We start from the raw sequence: 24,044 nt of genomic DNA, 5'->3' as shown, positions 1-24,044 counted from the left end.
GCGTGGAGCTCCTGTGCCGGTCCAGGACAAATCCGCCACCTGCCCAGCACACATGCCACTCATCCAATGTCTCAGCATCTTCTCTCCTCTTCCCTTCCCTTCTGAAGGTAGAGTCAGTCCCAGGCTGAAGTGGCACATAATTATAGCCACATATGGAGCGAACTTGGTTAGAAACTTGCTTTTCCGCACACCCTCATAATAATGGCTATATATACACACATACCCCCCACACGCTCTTTGAGGACAAACAGATTTGCCAAGGGAACAAGAATTTGCTTCCAAACATGGAAGGATCTTGGACTATTGGATTTGACCAATTTGGGTATCTTGCCCAGAGAGCCAAAGAGTTATTGGGTCTTCTCCCGCAGGGACAGTGTGGGAGGATCACGAGCCCCCCTTTCCACCAGGCTGTGACTTGCGGCGCTCAACTGTGTGTGCCAAAGCTGATCCATGTGTTCGTTTCTTTGTGCAACCCCAGCCACAGTGTGGGGTTTGGGACTTCCCAAAGTTTGGGCCTTTGGGAAGCTGATGGCTCACCCATGCCATGGCCAGTCTCGGCCAGCCCTCTGTACTGTGCTGCCTGCATTTAGGAGCTGCCTATGCTGATGGCATCGGGCTTTGTCCCTTCCCAGAGGGGCAAGCAGAGCATCTCAACAGAGCCACCTGGAGCCTGTGAGCTCTCCCATGAGCTGGGGATGCATCGCCAATCCCCAAGCAGGCACTGCTGCCCTGCCTCGGTGGATTTGCCAGCGATTCTGCAGAGCCCCAGGTCATTGAACCATCCCAGGGAATGAGAAAATTGGAAAAAGCTGTTGGGTTTCAGCTGAGTAGGCGGCTCCCAGCGCTTCGTGCCAACGAAGGCTTCGCCTTCCGGAGGCACAGCCTCCCCGTCGGCAGCTCGCAGATGTGCTCGGGGGTCTGGGGCCGGCAGCTCCATGGGGGGAGGCTTTTTTGGTTTTGCAGAAAGGAAATGGTTTCCCCCTCATCCCACCCTGCTGCGCAGCCTAATGAGGTTCCAAGGTGGGATGTGCAGGGGGATGGACATGGGGTGGGCAGCCTGGCCCTAATCCCTGGGACTGAACTGCGGAGAGACGCAGCCTCCACCTTCCCCTGCCAGTTCCACGGCTGGAGTGGTGGAGGTGTGGTGTCCCTGTGGACAAAACCCACTGGAAACCAGATCACCCTTTCCTCACCCACTGGAAAGAGCCACCAGCCAAGCATGGGGACACCACCAGCTCAGAGGGGTGGCCTGGACAGAGAAGACAGCCCTACTTCCCTAGAAGGGGTTGGTTTGGGGGCTGCAGCAATAGATCTGAGGACAAATAGAGCAATTGCTGAGGTGCCTCCTCCAGGCAAACATCCTCTGGTTGGTGACACTGAGGCTGAAAGTGCCACAGCTGCAAAGTGCCCACCTGAGTCCCCACAGCTCCCAGAACCATCCTCTCTCATTTCCACTGGGGCTTTCACTGCAGCTGCATGTGGCACCCAGTGGCTGTGACACCAGGGCCTTCAGCTGCACCCCAGGCAATGCCAGCATGAGGGGGACTCACCCAGCACCCAGAGCTGGAGACCTGATGGGAGAACCATCTCCTCTCTCTGGGTGTGAACCAGCCCCTCCATCCTGCCTCCAGCCCCTGCCTTCTCTGCTCTACAGTGCAGCCCTCAGTTGGGAACAGCAACCTTCTCCTCCTCAAGCTTGTCAGGCAGGGAGAAGGCACAGCCTGACTGACACTGTCCACCTCATCCAGGGAGCAGTGTCACCATAAACACCCACTCTGTAATTCCAGGGCTGGTATCCCTCCCATTTGTCATGCCAGAAGAAGAGCACACAGCTCCCCACACTGCACAGAGACCTGCCAAGGCAGGGGGAATAGGGATCCACTGTGGATCAAATCATCCACCCTGAGAAACACTGCTTGGGGCAGGAGGAGGGGGCCAGGGGGGTCCTATTCCCATGGAAAGCACAGGGCTCTTTTTTCGGTTATACAAGATGAAACCACAGGGATATAAATGTCGCTGCCTCTTTGAGAACATTAATGAAAATAAACCCATTTAATAGTTTGCAGATGCTGTTTCTGTAAACCTAAAAAAAGCAGGGAATAAATATTTCTTCACTAAATATCTATATGTATATATATATTTGAAAACATTTGCTCCTAATCTTAGGGCCCCTCCTTTGCTGTGCTTTTGGCAGCTTATCACAGCTTGTCAGTCAATACTGAACTCACCAAGAAGAGATACAAATTGCACCCATGGAGGGGATAGCAGAACTGAGGGATTATTGTAATCTAAGCTCTCTCTCACCCTTTCTATTTGTACATTTCAATTACTTGTAACAAGATCCATGGTGGATTTGTTTTTTTCTTCTGCATGTCTGTGTTTTGGAAATTTTTGTAAGGTTTTTGTAAAAACAACTCTTGTGAAAAAATGGAGGAATAAATATTTTACTGAGTAGAGATGTGTCAGTGCATGTGATAGGGACCTGAGTCTTCCATCACCTGCCACTGTGGTTTCCCCACCTTCCCTGGACCAGCAGCCTGGGCAGAAATTGAATTAAGAGGCAGCAAGGAGGGTCAAATTCTGCACAGAAATTGAGCTGAATGAAACCAAAGGGTAGAAATAAACCATCCGATTGTAGAGCGCTTTCCGGGTAGCAAAGGCCCACAGGTCCAGAGCAGGCACTAAGCACCCAAAACAGGAGGATTCAGTGGTCAGGAAAAGGTGATACCAAATAGTTGAGGCAGCCAAAGGTAAGCAGGGCTCCAGGAGCTCACAGTGCTGAGCTATCAAGCAGCAGATTTAATGCAATGTGGAGGGGTGTGAAGATGTGCCCCGGGGAAACTGCCCAGCACATGCTCAGACTGAAAGGCAGTGAGTCAAGTGGCAGGAATTGCTAGGAAATTATTAGAGAGCAAGGCAGAAAGTGTCCTCACAGCACAAAAAAAGCCTGAAGTCCATCGCCTCAAGGTATTGTGGAGATCAAAGTTATTGTGTGTTCAGAGAGGGTGAGAAAGTTAATGGTGGGTGGGTGTGTGTTGGTGCAATGTGGCAAGGATTCAACTGCCTGTGCAGAAAACTGCTGCTCTGCTGACTGACTTCCAGGAGCTGGGAGAGCTGGGAGGAGAAGGGACCCGTGGGTTTCCCTGGTTTCTTTTACTTGCCTTCACATTCTGAATTGCAGCAGCCTCCAGTCAGGCCAGCTCACATCGTGTCACTTACAGGATGTCTCTGTCACCTCCTCCTCCCCAGGCCATCCCCAATCCCCTCGCACAGCCAGGGGAACCACAATGCTATCCCATACACCCAGAGAGGCTCAGCTCCCTCCCAGCAGCAACCTTTGTCCCTCCCATCACTGGTGGCTGTTGGGACACATGGATCCTGTGGATGGCAAGGCTGAGGAAGGAAGGACCCCTAAACAATGCATCCCACATTTCCCTAGAGGGGAACAAGGCTCACCCCACATCATCCCTGCAGCACCCAGTCTCCATATTGGACATCACTCCAGGACCACCATGGTCCCACACACTTGACCATCCCTGCCAAACTACTCTGCTGCTGCTTTGTAACCACTTATTTATTAATTCAGTAAGTGGCTTGTAGATCATTAAGGCAAATTGTCCAACCTCATGAATAAAGAATATCACTCCAGCAGCATCCTCATGTCCTCAGCATGTGGCCAGTGCAGAGCATCCCTTTGGAGATCATCCAGCCCCAAGTCAAAAGACCCTTGGAAGTGATGAACTTACAGATGCCAGGGCAGATTCCTCCAGTGACTCATAACTGTTGAGTGCTGGAAATATGTCACTTATTTCCTGCCTGAACTGTCCCAACTTCAGTTCATCTTCCACTAGAGCAGAAGGTCTCAACCCATGGTCAGTCAGCTCCCAGGAGCTGATGGGCATCTGAGGGGTCTCAAACCAGGGGACAGACAAGTGTGGAGAGCTGTAGCTCACCAGGCAAGGCCTGCACTCCACAGGGGAGGGAGATACAGGGGTAAGGCTGTCGATAAAGAGGAGTTCAAAGGCATTGTACAACCTCTGCTCTTCCAAGACGGGGGCATTCTTCCTCCCAGGAAGGGCACATCCATCACCAGTACTAATTTCGGCAGGAGAGCTGATCTCCATCCATGCACTACAACTTTGGGAGGGGGGGAAGGTTGCAAAGACATTTGCAAAATGTTTCCTTCCTCAAAGCAGTTAGTTTTCAACTAGGTGATTCCAAAAGGGTGGGTCTCAGGTGATGGGAGGATCTTTCTGGACCCCCTTTCCTTGTTTCTGACCCCACAGCCTGACACTTGTGCATGAATTGCTGACTGATGAAAAGTTGAAGTTTGCCCCTAGAATATTTTAATGAGAACAATTTTGTGTTGTCATCAGCATCAGCTGCTACAGCAGCAAGACAAAACAGAGCTCACATTTTCCAGCTCACAGGGCACCCGCCTGGTTATCCCATCCAGAATGATTTACAGACATCGTGGTTACAGTATCCTCCTTTCCCACTATGCTTGTGCTGCTGAGCCCTTCTCCCTCTGGTGGCAATGGGAAAGTCTGAAGACCCTCAGAGTCCTGCTGGCACCATCTACAAACTGCAGAAACACATGTTTCTATGAGAGCAACGTGTCACCTCCCAGCAGCCGAGCCCCTCCTGCCCTTCGGAGTGATGCTCCTGTCCTGGGGGTTGCCATGCTTACCCCAAACTCTACATTCCATATGGAAGAAGCATCTCCTCCCTGCAGCAAATATTTTGTTCGCTGCTGCTTCTTTCCAACCCCACAGGGATGGAACCTAAAGCAGCAGAGAGTCTGGATGGTAGCTATGCATAGGGGTTGTAATGCTTTAGAATTACTTGGGGAAAGGGAAGGAAGCAAAGGTTCCTTTTGTAGCTGGTGTCACAAAGCCTGGGAAGAGTTATAACATATGGGGAAGAACTATTGCATGGAGATGCACAGCGTTACATCCATCCAGCACAACTTCAGAAGCAGGGGAAGATTGCAAGGACGTTTGCAAACTGCTTCCCTCTTGAAACCAGTCTGTTTTCAACTAGGTGGCTCCCAAAGAGCAAGCCTGAGGCGATGGGAGGGTCTCCTGCCTGCTTTGGAGAGGCTGATGAGCGCTGGAGCAGACACCAGCTTCCTCCCCTCGACCGGTTCCCCAAGGAATGGCACCCACCCTCCATCCCAAACACTTCCATGCGCACCCCCAGCTCTCTGGCCAGCAGAATCCGTGTGTGCGGGTCCCGGGGCAGGGTGCCCGTGTCCCCCCGCAGGGTCCCGCAGCCACACGAGGGTGCTGCAGCCCCGCGCAGCGCAGCCCCCATCGCGCTGCTCTGCCCCGAACCCGGCCGGTTCCTCCGTCCCCGGCCGGGGCTCGCCCCCACGGGCCAGGCAGGGGACGTGTCCCAGCTCAGCCCCACAGCCGGCTTAGAAAACACCCGCTGGAAAAAGCCAACTTCATCCTCACGCACCAGAGCGCAGCAGGGAAGCACCGCTGTCTTCTCCAGGGGATTCACTTGTAGAGCTGGATCCTCTCATTCTCTCTGCAAGTCACAGGAATCTCAATTCCTCAAGAGGAATAAGGGGATTTGTGTATCAAAATCCCGTCTGCTGCAGGGAAGGGGAGATTTTGAGAGGGTGGAAGAGTGATCTGTGTTAAAGGAGAGCTGCCCAAGGAGGAATCTTGGTCCAGATCCCACCAAGGGAAGGTCTGGATGAAGAGAGACCAGGGAGCGGTGCAGACAGGTAAGGAAGAGGTGTGTCCAGTGCTCAGGGGTAGGAGGGATCCTGGGACTTGAACTACCTGCAAGAGTGTGGGAGGGAAAGCGGCTTGTGCTGGGTCTCCACTTGCTTTTCTCCCAGCTCCAGACACCTCGAGGGAAGACACGTACTGGTTGTGTGAATCACATTCACACATTTAACCACAGAAGGGGGTGGAATGGACCTTAAAGATCATTTACTCCTGCCGTAGGCAGGGACAGCTTGAATTAAACCAAAGTTGCTCAAGGTCTCATCAAACCTGGCTTTGAACTCTGCCAGGGCTGGGGCATCCACAGCCTCCATGGGCAGCCTGTACCAGGGTCTCACCACCCTTACAGTAAAAAAATTCTTCCTAATGTCTAACCTAAATTTATCCTCTTTCAATTAGTACCCATTTAAGCACCAAATTGTTGTTCTGCAATCCCAGGTGGGTTTCACATCGTTGCCGTTTCCCGTTTGAGCCAGGTGTGAAAAACAAATGGTTCTACACACAAAGCACACACCAAACCCCAGACACTGGTGGGTGCAACCACTGTCCTTGCTCTCCTGGAGCAGCAGGAGACACTGGGCACATCCTTTGCCTACATCGATGCCAGAGCAGGAATTTAGGAGCTCTGGGCTTTAGATATTAATTGGGAAAAGGCCCCCCCACATGCAGCAACCACTGTGAGTGTCCAGGGGAGAGCCAGGGGCTCTGATCACCTGGTCCCAGGAAAGCCGTAATGGTCCTGCTTCCCCCAAACTTCCACAACACTTCAAAATAAGTGCAATGCTTGGGCCTCTCTCAAGTTTGCCTGTTAGGCTTTTTGTGTTTGTTTTTTTTTTGAGCCAGGACAGTTCACATTCCCAAGCTTTTCCCTGCAGCCAGTAAGCAGAGTTTATTTATTTTTATTTTTTTTTTAATAAAAAAGGAGAAAGTAGAGCTTTGCATGTAACCTCAGCTTCCTTGAGCAGGGCATGAGCCTCAGGCACTGGACAGGCAGCCGAGAAGAGGCTGAAGCAGATTTGGGGGCTGGCAGGGGGTTCTGTAGCCTCCCTTCTTCCTTCCCATGCCAAAATCTCCATCCCAGCCACATCTCCAACCACAGCAACATGTACTGGAGAGAGTCCATTTTATAAAACCACTGCCTTTCTCATTTGAAAACAAACAGGGAAAGAAAACAAGCAAGTGGAACCATTTTACGAAACTAACGCAGACACTGACAGGGCAGCAACTCCCAACCACCAACAACTTAAGAAAATAGGGAAAACCAGAGAAATTAAGCATTTGTTTCCCAGCAACCTAGTGCAAAAAAAAGGGAGCTACTTATCTTGGAAAATACAAGCAGCTCCTTTACGAGTCCTAACAACACAAAGAAGATCAACCAGATCTTACCTGAGGTTCTCCAGCCCTCCAGGATTTTTGGGTGAACACCAAGCTTTGTAACAACTTGCTACTCAGGGGAGGAAAACTGAGCAGGACTGCTTGTAATTCCCAGCTCTGCTGAATTTAAAGGTCAGCACAAATAATGCACACCTAGAAAGGAGGTTCCTGTGCAGGGCAGGTGAGTGCAGAGGAAAAGGATGTCTCTTTAGAAGTCACAGGGCACTCCAGGCTCTACAGTGGGGTTTAACATCCTGCTGGGGCTGGACCCAGCTGCTGCCCAGCTGCATCTGCTACTCCCAAAGGAAGGATGTATCAGAGCACAATGATTTGTTTTTATTGGGAATATTTACTTCCTGCCACCAGGATGCGTGTGTAGCAGCAGAGAAACATAGAGGAGTTCAAGACCTTGTGCACCATGTGAGGCAGAAAAGACTTGTTAAGAGGGGTCTGTGTTACCCAGACATCTGTGTGAAGGAGAAGTGGCCAAGAGTGAACTGCTGAACCTGCAATCCTGTCCACCTTCCTTGCAGTGGGAGGACGAAGAATTCCACTCCAAACTTCACCACACAGCTCAGCCTCAGGCCACAACTGCACTGGGATTGAGTTACTGGTACAGAAACTTCTACCCAAGCTGAACAAAGGGTGAGCATCATTTCTGAGCAGGTGTTCACCCCAGTGCTCAGTGAGGTCTCAGCAAGAGCATCTCTGAGGAGAGCAGAGTCAAGGGAACAGCCTTAGTGCACAGGACAGGTGGAAGGGAAATTTATTTCCTACTCATTCTGTGATGTCATTCAAATTCTGTGCCCTCAGAGGAGGGAGGATACACTGAAGAGCAGAGGTTTCTTCCTGCCTTCTTCTCCAGAGGGATGCTCAATTGCTGCTGCTGCCAGGAGCAGCCCCTGGCACCTGGGGACAGCTGTGTGGCAGAGGAGCTCACGGGCCTTTGTCACCATGCAGTACCCTGGTCCCGGCCTCTCCTCTCCAACATGACACGTTTGGGTGGCACTGCAGAGCAGCAGTACTCCCTTCAAAGCCCCTCTGCTCATTTCCAGAGCTTTCTGCAAACACCAGCTGGTCCAGGCTGTGAATGGTGTGGCAGCAGTGGACAGCAGGAAACAGCTGAAAGAAAACACCTCTACGGCGATCACAGCACATTTCCCAAATAGCAACAGCCATTCTGTGGCCAGAGAAAGGCTAAAAACAGAGGGGGAGAAACTCAGTCTGATGCTCTGGGGGCATTTTCAGGTATTAGTAGCACATGGACTAGACTGCCCTTTGGGAGAAAATTCTGTCTGCAAACCCTCTGTTTTGTGCCAGCATTTTAGATTTTCCAGATGCCCCAGAACTTTGTGTCCGGCAAATGTGTTCAGGCTCTGTGTCCAGGGTAAAGGATTCCTGCTGGCTTTTCCAGGCATGTCGCTCTGCATTGTGCTGTGGTGGAAAAGGACAGCTGCTGCTGGCTGGGAGTTGCCAGGAGCTAGCAGGGTTGCAGTGAGGCTCCTGGCAGGGAGCTGTGTCCTGTGGCAGGAGATGAGGTGGCACCGGGAACACTGAATGCTCTGCAACATCACCTCTGAGATTTTGACTTCCCTGTTATGCTGTCTGGAGGCACAGGCCTAAGTCCTACAGGACTCACATTCCCACAGATGCACGTGGTTGGGCAGGAGAAGGGTGGCTGCTTTGTAACCTCTGCTACCAACCACATCTGCTAAGAGACTTTGTGGGACTCTCATGATTTTCCCTTCCTGATTCATGGGATTCTCATGACCAGGAGGAAAAGGCACATCTTCCCCACCTTTTCCAAACACAGAAAACCTTTCCTTCAATGACCCCTTCCTCGAGGCGTAGTCCATGTGCTTCCCACCTCTCATCCTCAGCAGGTGGGAGAGAAACCTGCTCCACATCCCCTTCCTGTATGTCCCTCCTCTCTGGTGATTTCTCTGACAAAATTCCGATGACAGTGGAATTTCATCAAGGCCGCACTGAACATCCTCAGGGTCCAGGTGACCTCCCTGGTGACATCTCTCTCTCTCTCACACACACACACACACACCCACCCTCACTCTCCCACTCACAGAGGGTCCAGCAGAGTCAGGATGAGGGGGTTTGGGTGGTCAGTCTCTGGTTGTTACCAGTATGGGGTGGTGGCCAGGAGGATCTGCAGGGCCATGGAGAAGCAGGGCAGCTGGGCCACACTGTAGGCCACGGAGCGTGTGGGTGCCCTCAGCTGCAGGAGGTAGGCAATGGTGTGGATGATCCGTCCCACGCAGAAGATGAGGAAATGGATCCTGGCCACTGTGGGACTGGGATCCAGCAGGGAGTAGATGGCTCCAAGGAAGAGAAAGGGAAAAATGTTCTCCATGTCATTACGGTGGGCCCTGAAAAGCAAGATAAGGTTGTTCCTTCCCACTGGAACTCCCTGTTTTCTCTCATTCCTTCTAGCCAGAGTAGCCATCCCTAGGTGCTGCTGGGTCTCTCCCCCATTGGATGGGGCAGACACAGCCCCCAAAAGTGTCAGCTCTCCCTTACACACAGAGACAGGAGAATTTCACACCCTGTGTCTCTCCCTTGGGACATTGAGCCCCTGAAACTTTCTCTCCATGACTGAGATGCCTTTGCCACAGCAGACGACAGCTCAAGGGTTGAAGCTTTCAAATAAACAGAGCAAAACACAGACCCTGTGAAGCTGCAAAAAGCTCAAAACTGGTGTGGTGCCAGCACGGCATGGCCCCAGATGCAGCCATGCCACACAACAAAAGGCAGCTCCAGACCACAGCTTCTCCAGTGGAGATACTCACAGGATGAGAGGGTTTGTGGTTTCACCTCTCTCCATAAATGCATCCAAAGGGCATTGGGGAAGAGTGGCCCGACAACCCCCACACTGTGCCAGCAGCACCTGGGTACCGGTGCCACAGTATGGCTGGAGGCTCTGAGAACTTTAGCTGCCCAAGTCAGATCCCAGGCTGCCCCAGGTTTTTGCTGCAGCTTCAGCTATTTATTTTTATGGAAGTTTGTTTATTCTGAATAATCAAAAGAAGATTATGATTATTATTTCTGCTATTATTTTCTTTTTGCTAGGAAGGAAATGGCTCATTTTCCATCCTCCTCCCCCTGGCAGCCCAGCAATTAGGTGGCAGTGGAGGTTTCCTAAAGCAAATGCTTAGAAACATTAGCAATGAGGTCCCCACATGCAGCCCAGGGCTCATGGATAGCAGGGCACAGCTCCAATCCCTTTCCTGTACAACATCAGCAATTCAGCCGAGCACTTGGGGCACCTCCTTCAGAAAAGGGGACAGCAAATCAAGCCCAGGGTTGAATAACCCCATGTTTTATCTCTGAGAAGCTGTGATTCTCACAGAAGAGGGGTATCATTCAGAGTTTGCCAAATCAGAGAGGCAAAAGTCATTGCACTCCTGTTCGGCCTCTTCCCAAATCCCCAAGGAGGGCAGCTGCCCACAGCACTAGGACCAGTCACTCTGCTGCCTGTCCAAGCTGTGCAGGGATCTGGGGTCCTGTCAGAGCAGAACACAAGGAGTCTATGACTGTGGATATGGCATGAGACATTGGGAGCCTGTGGGACTTTGAGCACCTAGAAAAGAGTTAGCCAGACTTGGATATTGAATGCAAACCCGGATCCTTCTCTTGCCCTTGCTCCAGTGCACACCATGCTCCTGTTAAAGATTAAACTGCCCTAGTGCGCAGGGTCCCACAGCAGAGCTCGAGGCAGCCTGACCATCTAGAATATTACTTGATTAGCAAGCCCTTTAGCTTCCCAGTTCTTCTTTGCCAGCAGCTGGTTCAGAGGGAATGGTGGCACCAGGAATGCTGGCACCAGGGGGAATGCTGGCACTGCTCACCTGCGGCACCGCTCCACGTCAGGGTCTTCGCGGCAGAACTGCAACCCCCCATTGCGCAAGGCATCCTCTGGGTTTGCAAATGCCTGTAGGAGAGAGTCCCCACCTGCTTAGAGTCTTCAGGAACCTCGCAGGTAGAAGCTTTGCCCCTAATCTTGAAGTCCTGTGGGGATTTTTACCTGCCCCAATTCGTTACCACTCTTGATAAAGATGAGGGTCACTGCACTTCCATGCACACCATCCTGGGGGTTAAACCCTGCACCTCCCCAGCAGTTTTCCTCATCCTCCAAAAAACTCAATGCTGCCTGCTGAGCAGGTCCCAAATTGAGGGTTTCAAGGAAGCTCCCACCTCACCCCAATCCACTTCTTCCCATGAAACCCATTAAGAGGAGACTGTCAGCCAGCAAGATCACTGTTGGCAGAGAGTTTGCAGACACAATGTGGCCTCCAAAAGATAACCAGGACTGACAGGTGAGAGAATATTTCCTGGCTGACTTTTTGGCAGTGGCACCATTTGGCTTTCCCATGGGGAAATGGGATCCTACACTAATAAAGTTAAAAATGAAAATTATTTGTGAGAGCTCCCCACCTATGCTCAGAAGCTGTTCCTCAGAGACCTGGTTACATCTGACAGCTTCATTTTGCAGTCTGGAAAGGGCCCTGGTGCTTTCTCTAATTGTATTACAAGCCAAAACTGTCCCAGAGCTGGAGAATCATCATTTAGAATCACAAGGGCAGAAGACATCAGTTACAATAATGCCACAGCACAGGGCATTTGAATTCTATCTGAGAGCAGAAATGTCTCCCTCCTGCCTCACTGTCACAGTCAGAAACTCCTCAAGTAGTTTAAAACAGATTTTACAGGAAGATGGGTTTTATCAGGAGTTGGGGTGAGGATAATAAAAGTCCAGTTGGTCCCAACTCTTGATGGCAGCTTGTCCTCCCTGTATTTTCCCCCCTGACCAAGAACTATTTCCTCCAGCTATTGTTTTATTCCCTACACCTTCCTGCTCTCCTGGAGCATTCCCATAGCCAGTCAGTCCAAAAGCTCAAAAGCTTTCTGCTACATCACTAGAAAAAGACCATTGCAATGATTTCTTCTTAAACATTTTTTTTTCCTTTTCCTTTTTTTCCAGACCCTGCAAATTAACTGTAAACAGACTCTTTCTAGAAGCATCTCACCTGCTTGGCATTTTAGATCTGATTATTATTTAGATTAAGTTTCCAAAATTATAAACATCAAGCTACAGATGGTAGAAACAAACAAAAAGGGTCAAAGAGAAGTGAGATATTTATCTGCTGCAGCTATGAAACAAGTTTTGCTTTCAACTCTAGTCAAAGAAAACTCAGCTTGCTTCAGGAAAATTTTGTTGAACTTTAGAGGAATAAAAGAAGAAAGAAAAACCACAGAAACCCAAGCAAAGAGCCAGAGAGGGAGGATAAGGAAAACGAAACTGGATCTTACCTTCTTTCTGAGTCTCACTTGCCCCGTTATGATGGCAACGACATACATTTTTAAAATCAAAATTGTGCTGTAGAACGTGAAAGACAGGAACACTTTATTTTCCATCATTTTGGGCGAGCGTGCTGCTCGGTGGCTTCAGCACCCAAAGCCAGGGGAGATCTTGGGCTGCGAGAGGATCCCGCAGGAGAGAGGCAGGAACAGCTGCGTTTAAACACAACACAAATCCTCAAATGTTCCAGTGAAAGCCCCCAGCCCCTGTACCCGCCACCAGGCTGCCGGGACAGTAAGGAAACCCCAGACAGCACATGGAACAGGCTTCCTCTGCTCCTCACACCCTGCGGATGAGCTGCCCCGAGCCAGGAGACAGCGCCTGGCACACAACCTGACCTCCGACCCCTTGAAACGAGCCCACCGCGATCCCCCGTCCCTCCTCCGGGCGTGTGCCCCCAGGGACCGAGCCGCACAGAGCATCCCTCGCCCAGCAGGGCACCGCTCACCCGCAGACCGGAGCTCTTCAGCCGTCCAAGGAGGAGTTAGAAGAAGGTAAGCGCCTGTCTCAGCCGCTTCCAGCCCTGTACTGGAGCCCACTGCTCCGTGGCCGCGCTTCCCGTCCCGCCCAGTGCTGGCTGAGAACTCACACCCGTGGCAGAGAGAGCTAACCCTTCCTACAGATCCACCTGCCGAGGGATGGGCAGCGGACACAGCTGGCCCTTGGCTCCCCAGCGCCCACCCCCCGGGAGCCTGGGCTGTCCCGCACCCCCGGCTGGGAGGGGAGTCCCGGGAATCACCAGCCTGGAACCCAACCAGGCACGTCCTGGACCGCAAAGCCCCTAAACTGCACCAAGTGAAGAGCTGTCTGTCTGCCCGCCCCAAAATCAGCTCGTCCTGGTTTTCTCTGAGAGAATGAACCAAGGCTGACAGATGGAATTTTGTTCTTGGTTTAGAAAGTTCCATGTGAATTTGGAGCTGGCTTTTCCTCAGCCATCAAACGTTGTGGAATAAAGAGAGTGGGATCGGAGCCCCTGCAGGCAGCTGGGCTGCTATTTAATGCAAACTTAACTCCTTCTCCCCCACTGCCAGCATCACCAAACCTCAGGAGCCAGAGGTGTGGGAGCTGACAGGAGCTCTCCAAATTTATTAGAGTGGAAAGGCTGGATTTGGTGTTCATTTCCTTAACACAGGAGAAAAAAAAAAAAAAAAAAGAAAAAGAAAAAAGAAAGAAAAAGTTTAAATACTGATTTCAGGAAAATAGGAAATTCTTTGCCTCTGATTCTTCCTCATGGCCATTCTGCCCTGGAGCTGCAAACCCAAAGACACTCCACTGTGCTGTGCAATGCTCTGGCTCAGCCCCATGGCATCCTGTGTGCAGGTGGAAGCAAAAAGCAGTGAAGAAAATGCAAAGCTGGACGTGCAATGGGACTCAGTGCAAGCATAGAAACTGGATGTAGCTCCTGTGGTTTGTGTTGCCATGGCATGGGGGTGAATGTGGAGTTGAGGCCATGTGGTCTAGTTTTTCTACCTCATACCCAGAAAAGTTCTGGCAAACCAAAACCTCCTACCAAGAAATATTCTGTACAACACACCCACAAATAACGGAAGATTTGATCACAGTTGGCAGCACTTTGCACTAGAGTGGTTAATAAGGTGTAAAAGCCCCCCAGTTCCATATCTAACTGGCAGACAAGAATTTTACTTGAAATTCCAGGAACAGATTGACAGATTTGTCCTCCTCTCCTGCCCCACAAGGGTCATCTTTTGGTAAGACTTGTGTCCTCAGATATGCTGAGCCTTAACCTGGGAAATTAAAACCGTGATTGCCATTGTATTGTTAGTGCTCTATAAAGCCACTCCGCAGTTCAGGCATTTATCATGGGCAATCCAAAAGAACCATATATGTTACATTCAATAAATTGTGCTATTCCTGAACCCAGCTGGATCTTTTGAATGTCTCCAGACCTATAGTTCACAGACTATTCATGCACCTGGCATGAGGCCTTATAGTTAAATTCTTTCAACAGTGCAGAGAGCCTTTGAAAAGCCCAAGCACTTGGTTTTAAGGGGGAGGTACTTGCAGTTGGTCACCACCACCCTGGCATCAAGGAGGCTGCAGAACAAGTCCTGGCACAGCCCAATGTGGAGCTCTGGCCTGTGGCAGAGTGCTTCCCTGGGGGTGGGAGTGGGGACACCAGGACATGCAGCAGCCATGTGGATTCAGACTCTGTGGTAAGAGCTGGTGTGTTCACCAGCAAACTACATCCAAACCCACCCACGTATCCCTGGAGCTCAGCAGGGTATTATAAACACCATAATGCCGAGTATAAGTAGATAGTGGCAAAGCCACATCCCAAACACTGCTCCCTCCCATCCCTCTTCTCCACAGCTGATAGGGATCAACCCATAGTGGAGAAGACCTCAGTGCCCAAGGACTGGGGTTATACAGGGCCAGACCAGCCCCACAGCATGGATGAGATGTTCTCCAGCAGCCCCTTCTCCCAGGAGCCTGGGGGAGGGCAGGCAGCCAGACCCTTCACCAACACATCACACCCTCCATCCAGCAGCTCCAGTTTTTACCAGATGATGATCCAGTCCACGAGGTCTTCAGCAGTGGGACCTTTTTCCTTCATGCACCTTCTTCCCCTCCCAAGGCAGCCAACACCTTGCTGAGCAGCAGGAATATGCACCTGCAGACAAGCCAGGACTCCTCCTGCCAGCCATCCGGACTGCTCCTTGGCATCAGTTCAAATGCTGGCAAGGAGCCCTGGACAATTTGCACCAGCAACTGGCACAGATTTACATTGAATGGAGAGATCAAGAAGCACACCTTGTTTAGGGATAAGCCCTCAGGGCAAACTCAGGTGTGGATGTGTTAATTTTGAAAAAGTTTATTTTTCTGTGTGTTTATGCATTTCAAACCCCTTTCATTGTTACACAGAGTGGAACCCCAGAGGGGAGGGTTAGGGATGGGGATGAGGAGCAGAAGATGACGGCAAAGGCAGGTGAAACACTCCTGGGATCCCAGCTCCTTTGCAGTTTACCAGATTCAGGGGTCTCATGCTGGGTAGAACACATCCACACTTGCACCTTCCTGGGTTCTGAGACCCAAGGCAATGCAGCTACCGGAAGTGTGTTCAACCATCCCATTAATCCATGCGGAAGCAGGCTGTTAATATTAATGGTGTGATCCTCCTCCACAGATCACATCCTGCCAGGACAGAGCCCTTGCCTGAAGAAGGTCAAGTCCTAGGGGCAGTATGTCTTTAAACCACAAGTCATGCCTGAAAGCCTGGAGCATGAGAGGCCTCAACCCAGGACAAGATCTACCTAAACGCAACACCACTAGCCAAAAACATTGGGTTTTTTTGGGTTTTTTTTTTTTTTTCTGATAAATTATTAATAAAAACATGTGTGAGGCTTTGAAAGATTAGGTCATCAGGTTAGACTGACCCCTGTCAGTCAGGAATACAGTACAATACAGGAGCTGCAGGGGAAAAAATGGAGCATTTTACTGGAGGAAGAACTGAACTTTAGAAGGAGTGAAAAATTCATGGGAGGTGCTCAAGAAAAGTACTTAAAAATAGAATCTTGTAACAACAATTCTTCTTTGGCAATATTACAGAGTAAAAAATCACCCTAGATTCCCACACAGGTTATTTATTTGACCAACTGAATTACACTACAGTATTGTGACTACATTTTTCCACTCTTGCTACTCTGGGGAATTTCCTGGTGGCAGCAAAAGGAGAGGGTTGGTTCAATGGTGCACTGGCATGTCCGCTGGAGTGGCACAGCCTGGGCTCCACCCTGACCCAAAGGGAAGCTGATACTTTGAGCAACTACAGCTCAGATTCCCCAAAATTTTCCCTAAGGAGCAATTACATCCCACAGGTGGGGCTAAGCAAAGAGCCCGAGGGGATTGCTCCAGGCTGGAGAAGATGGACAGGTGGGTGGCACTGTTCCAGCATGCTTCCACATGCTGGTGGAGAAGGTACAGAGCCCAGCTGGGATTTTGCTTGCCCTGGGCTCACAGCTCAGCCCAGGAGCTGAGCTGCATTCCCAGCTTGTTCCAATGCTACCATGGACACTGGTGCCTCCTTCCCTGTCATTTCTTCCTGCTGCTCCCAGCACAAAGCCTTGGAGCCTGCACACTCCAGTGATCACCTGCACCCATCCTGGGAAACCCAGCTGCCAAGGGAGGCTGTGCTGTGCTGGCTCATCAAACATGATGACTTTTCAAGTAAAGGCATGAGCATTTTAGCTGTTTATTAGCGAGAAGGGTGCTCCACCTGTGTTCCCTCCTCAGTCTGCACGAAAGCTACCACCACCATGACGCACTTTCCATGGATCTGTGAAATCCTCTTGCTTCACCTGCAGCTCCCTATCCCCAGACTCCTGGGCTCCTTGTGCTTGTTTCGGCGAGCAGGACACAGAAAATACTGCAAAGTCAGTAAGCAGTGGAACCACCAGCATCTCTGGCCTCCAGCATTAGCATCTGTTGTGGTTTGACACTGGCCAAATGCCAGGCACCCACAAAAGTAGCTCACTCACCCTCTCCTGCCACAGCTGGGCAAAGGAGAGAGAAAATTAACAAAGGCTCCTTGAGTTGAGATAAAGACTCTGAGAAAACACTCCAAGGGCAAAATAGGCTTGGCTTAGAGGTATGAAGTGAATTTATTCCTAACAAAATCAGAGGAGAATAATGAGAAGTAAAATAGGTCCTTAAAAACACCTTTTCTTCTCCCAACTCCTCCTGCCTTCCCACCAACAGTGCAGGGAAACAGGGCATGGGACTTTTGGTCAATTTGTCACTCAAAATTTTCTTCTGCTGCTCAGGGAGAGAAGTTGTTCCTCTGTGAGACCATGGGGTTCCTCTCAGGGGAGGCAGTTCTCCTTGAACTTCTCCCACGTGGGCCCACACTCATGAGCAGCAGTCCTCCCCAAACTGCTGCAATGTGAGTCCCTCTCACGGGCACACAGTCCTCTCAAAACTGCTGCAGTGTGGGTCACTCTTCCATGTGCTGCAGCCCTCCAAAGACCCCCTCTCTCCACCAGGTCTCCCAAGAGCTCACAGCCTCCTCCAGGGATCCACCTGCTCCGGTGTGAGCACCTCTCACATGGGCTGCAGGTGGATTTTTACATCCCTGTGGATCCCCACAGGCTGCAGGGGCACAGCTGCTTCACCATGGTCATCACCATGGCCTGCAGAGGAATCTTGGCTCCAGTACCTGGAGCACCTCCTCCCCCTCCTTCTCCACTGACCTTGGTGTTTCTATGTTGTTTCCTTCACATGTTTGCACCTCCTTCTCTGGCTAGAAAAAAACCTGTGTCCCTCACTTTGCTCTGATCTTCTTCTTAAATATGTTATTGCAGAGATGTTACCAACAGCTCTAATTGGCCTAGCCTTGGCTAGCAGCATGTTCATCTTCAGAGCCATTAGGGAGTGGGTCAGAGCTATAAGGTGAAACTTCTAGCACCTTCTCACAGAAGCCATCTCTGTGACCCCTCTGCTACCAAAAACCAGGCAGAGGAAAATCAACACAGCATTTCAGGAAACAACTGAGATGCTTCAGCCTTTAGCAAACTCAGGCAGACTTTGTCTGGTTTGCATTTTAAAGTGACAGTACTGGCTGCAGCTATCTGAGAGGCCTCAGGCATGAGGAATGTAAGATCAGACTCTCCCAAATTGTCCTTCACACTCAGAACAGCAGATGCCTGCAGCAGGAGAAAGCCATCAGGAGAGGCCCAGGGAAGGGGCTGTGAGTGGTGGCTCTGAGTCTCAGGCAGAGCAGAGGAAGCTGCTGTTCCTCAGCCAGTCCCAGGATCAGGCCCAGGGCCAAGTGAGAGGCAGTGACACGTCCTCCTGCCTTTTTCCTCCAGCTCCATCCTTTCCTGCCTGCTCCTGGGCTGCTGCCTGGCTCCTGGGTGCTCTCCTGCCCCAAACTGTCATAACCCCCAGCTACAGAGGAGTCACTGTGTCCTCTGCTGCTGTGACACTGTGGAGATGCTAGAAGAGAGGCCATCAGGCTGTGGGTGCGTGGGAAGTAGATTATTTTCTCTTATTCTGAGCCTCACATGGATTCATGCCTGGGCTTTCTCTTAGAGGAAAGAATTCCTTGGCTATGCTCTGTGCCTTCATGGATGAAACCCCGCTGGGAGAGGGACTGAGGGAAATTATTTCTCCTCTCTCCTGCCCTCTGTCCCAGCTGGTTTAAGTGCTGGCTTTAGGCAGAGCTGCACCTGCCACTGCTGACATCAGGTAAAGGTGAGAGATGGGGGTCAGGGCTTGGAGTGTGGTGAAGCCGTGTCCCTCTTCCACTCAGCCACACCTCAGCATCTCGTGATGTGTTTTGCTTCCCAAAAACCAGATCCCATCAGCTGTAAACAACACTCATGTTACTGCCCAGAAAGAGGGAGTTTCCCTGCCAGACTGGGAGAATAGAAAAACAATTTGCTGCCAAAAATTTCAGAATTTGGGAACATATCCTAGACTTTAAGCATTTGCAAAACTACAATGTAGATGCAGATTCCCTGGTGGGGTGCTCTTAAACAAGAGCAAAGGTAAAGGATGCTGCACAGTCCATCCACCACATGTTGTTTTATGGAGAAATGGGAATCAGAGCACGGGAATCACAGCATTAAGAGTCCTGCCACACTAACAGGGTTGGGAGAGAAAGCAACTGTGGTCCCTGACTCCAGCCGTATGGAGATCTGACATTCAGCAGCAATGAGCAGCTTCAAGGTGAAAAGTAGAAAACAAACCTTATTTCCTGAGCTGTTAACCCTGCCTTGCAACTCAGGAAGAACAGATTGCAGAGCCTGACAGTTTTAAAGTCTTTTAAGCCCTCTTTTCACCAGAAAGGCATTTTCAGGTTCTCATAGGACAAGGGGGAATGGAAAGGTCAGCACATCATTGCCTGACCCAAGCTGAGAGTGGCTATACCATCCTGGTAAAACCAACTCCAAAGAGAGCCTTCAGTCATGGCTTTGGGACAGAGCTTCACCCACCACAAAGCTTTCCAAAACACAGAGCTTATTTTTAAACCCCCGAGTTCTCTGGTCCCCTCCATCACCCCAAAATTAAACAGCAGCATATCCTCACACCCTCCTGTCTAGGTGATGTTGCCTAGATCTCTAGCACACATGCTGATCTCGTAAGTGCTATCACTTTGCAATGTCTTGGAGTGCAACTGAGCTTCCTAGAGCAGATCAGGGCCTCCTTCCCACAAGACCTGACTCAGGCAGAAGTCAGAGCTGCTCAGTAATTTGAGGTTTTGTGAGTCAAGTAATTGTGTCATTGGTCTTGACACATCCTAAAACTTTCCCTTTTTCCTGCACTGAGTCATGAACAACATATCTTTTGGACTTGCTTTTAGGCCAAAAGGTGGTCTGGGTCTCAATTTTGATGTTGTTAATAAACACCCCTCACTAGCAATGCTAAAAACACCCTCTCCACAAGCAGTCTGGAAAGAAAGGAGCAATTTAGCTGTGTTATTTACAGCCCCCTTGCCTGGAAGCTTTTTATTGTGCTGTTGTCTCAGCTAGCCTCTTGCTCACAGCAGTGGGAGCACTGACACAACACGACTCAGCCTGCATGACCCTGACTTTATCCAGAGCAGAATTTGGGTTGAATGATGCAAAGTAGGAAAACCTCTCCACTCTGCAGGCAGTGATGCTTGGGCTAACCATCCTAAATTTTCTTCTCTGCCTGAATGATCCATTGGCAGGACTCTGGGAGCCTGCCCAGGTCCCATGCGTTGATTACTCTCCTGATTTACATCCTCATGTCCACGATGTTCCCAGAAATCTGCTCCACCCTGTGTTTATGCAACCCTGAAGCCCTCCATGGGGGAATATGTGCTTTTTGCAATTTTTTACAAAGCAGCAGAATGCATCTCTCTAGCACAGCACGTTTCTGTTAATAGTGCCACTGACTCAGGCACGAATGAACAAGAAGGTCCCCCATCAGCAGGACAGAAGATGGATCCCAGCTGTAGAAAGGCTGTAGGGACAGGAGGCCATGGGATGCTACACGAGTGGGGTTAGAGCTGTCCCACAAGGAGAGGTGGACATCAGGAAGGGGCAAGGAGCTGTGCTGCACCATTATTGCAGCAGGGGAAGTTGGTGTGAATGTTCAGTGGTGGAAGGAGCTGCTGCTCTTCACCATGAGTGAGGCCCTTGCAGGGCTGTATCAGCCGTGGGACACGCTGTGGATTCAAGGGAGGACGTGCCCCTGTGGGAGAGAGCAATGGATTGAGGCTCTCTGGTCCCGTTCGCCCTGATTCATCCAATCTTCAGAAGTCAGAGATTACCTTAAGCTCTGAATCATGAGGTTTAACTCTCTTTCTTGTAAATTTGTTGTCATACATGAAGGTAATGTTTGATAATTACATGTGTCAAGTCACCGTCCTAACGGTTAAAATTAAATTACTTCTCAAGACAATTAAGTCCCACAATGAAACACAATTTAACCAATAAGTTCCATAATGAAACACAATTTAAATTAAGATGATGACGATAATAAAAATAATAATAGTATTTTTATGGGATCTCCTTCCCCTCTTGTTCATGTCACAGACAGACACACAGGGGAATTAAGAAGAACGGCAGTTCCTGCTCAGCTTTGCCTAGCATTCTCCTCCTTTGAAACATGTCTGTGAAAGCACCTCTTACTCAGCTTTACTACAGTTCCATTCGCTTTCATCTCTCTTCAAAGGAGATTTCTCCATGCTTTTGATTATCCTAGTCATACTTTCATATTTCCCTCTATGCTGAGGCAAGCAGATGATGGGCACATGACTGCCAACTCCTTCACCCCTTGCACTTCAAAGGTCCTTCCACCTCCTAAAAGCTCATTTTTCTTTTAAATGCCACAAGTCCTCACTAAGGGGTCTAGGATGACTTCACACTAAGTTATTTAGTACTCTAGAGGGGCTACTCCCAAACTGTAGGAATTCCAGCAATGTTATGTAGAAGACAGCCCTGGGACACTTCACAGCTATCAAGCATTAGATCTAGCTGCTCATCCCTGTTCCTTGGGGCCTCTCTCTATGCTCCAGCCAATCTCCTCTTTTTCTGTGCTGTTATGTGGACCTGACATTGTTCTGTGCAGAGCACATCCATTCTCCTCTTTTCAACTCATTCCAGCTCCCCGTTGGCCACTGGGTTCCCAGTCCTCAACCACACATTTTAACAATAGCTGGAAACTGGACTCCTGCAGGGAACCTTTTGTTTTAGCAGAGCACATTTTTCTTCCTGGGAGATAAAATATCTCCTAGAAAAAGAACCTAACAGTTTTAGATCTTCCAGATCCTCCATCCTTTATTTACCATTGAGGAATCTGTACGGAGATAATACTTTACAGGTCATTCAGAGTAAGATTTGAGGCACAAATTAACAGGTCCTCAGGCTTCCTTGCAATAACATTCTGATGTTCAAACCATAGATAAGGACAGACCTGGTGGAATTTCCAGGAAGCCTCACTGGTCTCCATAGAAATCACCAAATTTCTTCTTGCTCAGTAGAAAGGCAGCAGCATGGTGCCAGAGCTGGTGCCTGCAGTTCTCTGGTTACTGATCCTCTCTGAGGCTCTCCAGCCTGTGCTGCCCTTTGGCCATGGTCAGCACACTGCCTGCAGCTCTTCCTTGGCCCTGAAACCAGCTGGGATGCACCAGCCTTGCTCCATAACCCCCCTCCCCAGCACTTCAAGGGATCCAGACCCAGCCTCTCTGAACAAATGGGGAAGCTATTATAGCAACAAATCGTCACTTTCTCCTGATTAACATATTTGGTCCTCAGTGTCAAGTACTACAGCTGATTAAAACCAGGCAGAGGTCTTTACTTGGGCATGAACTGAAGACAGAGTAGGGAAAGCACAGGCACCAGTCACAACAGTTGCCTTTCAAGACTAATTTTAGTGACCTGTGTTTATGGCTCTTCCGCAGAAGATGGGTGTAAGAAAGAGCAGGGTGTTAGCTTTGCTAAACCCCAAGCCAAACCCCAGCCTCTTATTCTGGTGCAACCAAGAATCGGGTCCAACCCAAAACCTTTTAAATCCTCTTTCACCTAAGGGTCCAAAACCATTGGATGGTGCTGTCTGCTTAGTAACACCACCACCTTTGTGCTTTGGATGAGATACAAGCCACATCAGAGCCCACAACTGGAGTGAGGGCACAGCATTACTCATGCCCTACTCTTCCTATAGGATCCTCCCACACCATGTGAACACAGTGTTTTCTTATTTAATCCAGCTGAAGTTTCATCTCTTTCACACAAGTTTTTATGCCTAAATTATTATTTACAATGGAATTCTAGTTAAGAATGTGGGCTAAAGTTTCCCTATTATTTCTTGTTCTTTCAGTGAGAACTATTGCTACACAGGCAAACAGGCTCACACGAGACCTACTCTGCTCCAAGCCAGCCTGGAGAACAAAACCAGAAATTCTTGGAGACAAGCCAAACAGGAACACTCTCCAATTTCAAATTCTGGGCTCAATTTTAAAAACAGGGGTAAAAACCAAAGGCAGGATCAAGACAGGTGAAGTTTAACTCTCAGTGTCCCATCTTACCAGTGAGATGACCTCAGATCCCATCACACCAGTGTGCACCTACAGCACCAATGAACACCTACAAGGTTTAATTCTCCTTGTGGATGTGCTGTCATAACTGATGGGAATGTTCGATATGTACATGCCAAGTTCACTGTCCACACCATTCAAACTAAACTACATCCTTGGACAATAAGTTCCAAAATGAAACAAAATCTGGATTGAGATAATGATGATGGTGATGATAACAATGATGATTATGATCATTACCATCATCTTTTTATGGGATCTCCTCCCCCGTCTTGTTCATGTCTTGGAGACACAAGCAGAGGATGAGGAACAGATCATGTGAATACACCAGTGTTGCTGGAGCTGGGTGAGAGCACCTTGACTTGACCCCAAATGCAGTTCCCAGATCTAATCACTAAACCACAGAGGATGTAGAAGCCAGGAATGTTTAGTTTACAAGTCAAAACAGAGCCTAACTGCCAGCATCGATAGCACATCCACTGTGTCTATCGCTACCATTTCATACATTATTCATCTCGATCTTGCACGACACAAGCCTTGAAATCGGAGCCTGGAGGCCGTGAGGTCGGAGTAGAGCCAGTTTGGTAGAAGGGGTGAAAAGGCACCATCCACACCCTGCTTTGCTTTCCTGAGTTCCTGCCCTGAGGGTGCCTCTCTCAGCTGCCAGCCCAGGTGAATTTGCATGGTCCAGTGGAGGCTGCTGCTTATCTGCACCTGGCTTTGGGTGGTGCCATTATCGTGGAATCATAGAACCATTCAGGTTGGAAAAACCTCTAGGATCATCAAATCCAGCCCTTAACTTCCCCTGTTCACCAACAAACCACTTCCCCAAGTGCTACATCCACATGACTTTCGAACAATTCCAGAGAGGGTGAACCAGACCCTGAGCTGCTGTGTCCTCTTGGTCTGCAACAGCAGACACCCAAAGCAGGCCATAAAATACCCATCTGAGCCCCAGTGTCTCACAGTTCTGGTAGTTAATAGAAGTTAACCGGTAGTTAATCTCTTAACTTAACCAATTTTCTCCAAACTGTTC

The 24,044-nt window shown here is 49.7% G+C and overlaps 1 protein-coding gene across 8 annotated transcripts in view; it reads right to left on the bottom strand.

The window, feature by feature from the left end:
• The window catches only part of PTGES (prostaglandin E synthase), a 29,847-nt gene that overhangs the window by 3,626 nt on the left and 2,177 nt on the right, over positions 1–24,044 (bottom strand). Inside the window, exons 1-5 of one of the 8 annotated variants that reach the window (XR_009279199.1) lie at positions 12,935–13,506; positions 12,438–12,638; positions 10,976–11,058; positions 9,251–9,496; positions 5,464–5,602 (exon numbers count right to left, since the gene is read on the bottom strand). Coding sequence is in view for 3 of the 8 variants with exons in the window: in XM_058853730.1 (XP_058709713.1) it covers positions 9,251–9,496; positions 10,976–11,058; positions 12,438–12,545 (437 nt within the window). In the remaining 5 variants the exon portion in view is untranslated. The other 7 variants (XR_009279203.1, XR_009279200.1, XR_009279201.1 and 4 more) reach the window with 7 other exon arrangements.

Source organism: Poecile atricapillus, chromosome 20 (assembly GCF_030490865.1).
Source record: "Poecile atricapillus isolate bPoeAtr1 chromosome 20, bPoeAtr1.hap1, whole genome shotgun sequence".
Classification (NCBI taxonomy): Eukaryota; Metazoa; Chordata; class Aves; order Passeriformes; family Paridae; genus Poecile; species Poecile atricapillus.
The sequence above is the reverse complement of the archived record's forward strand: the minus strand, read 5'-3'. Positions and strand labels throughout refer to the sequence as shown.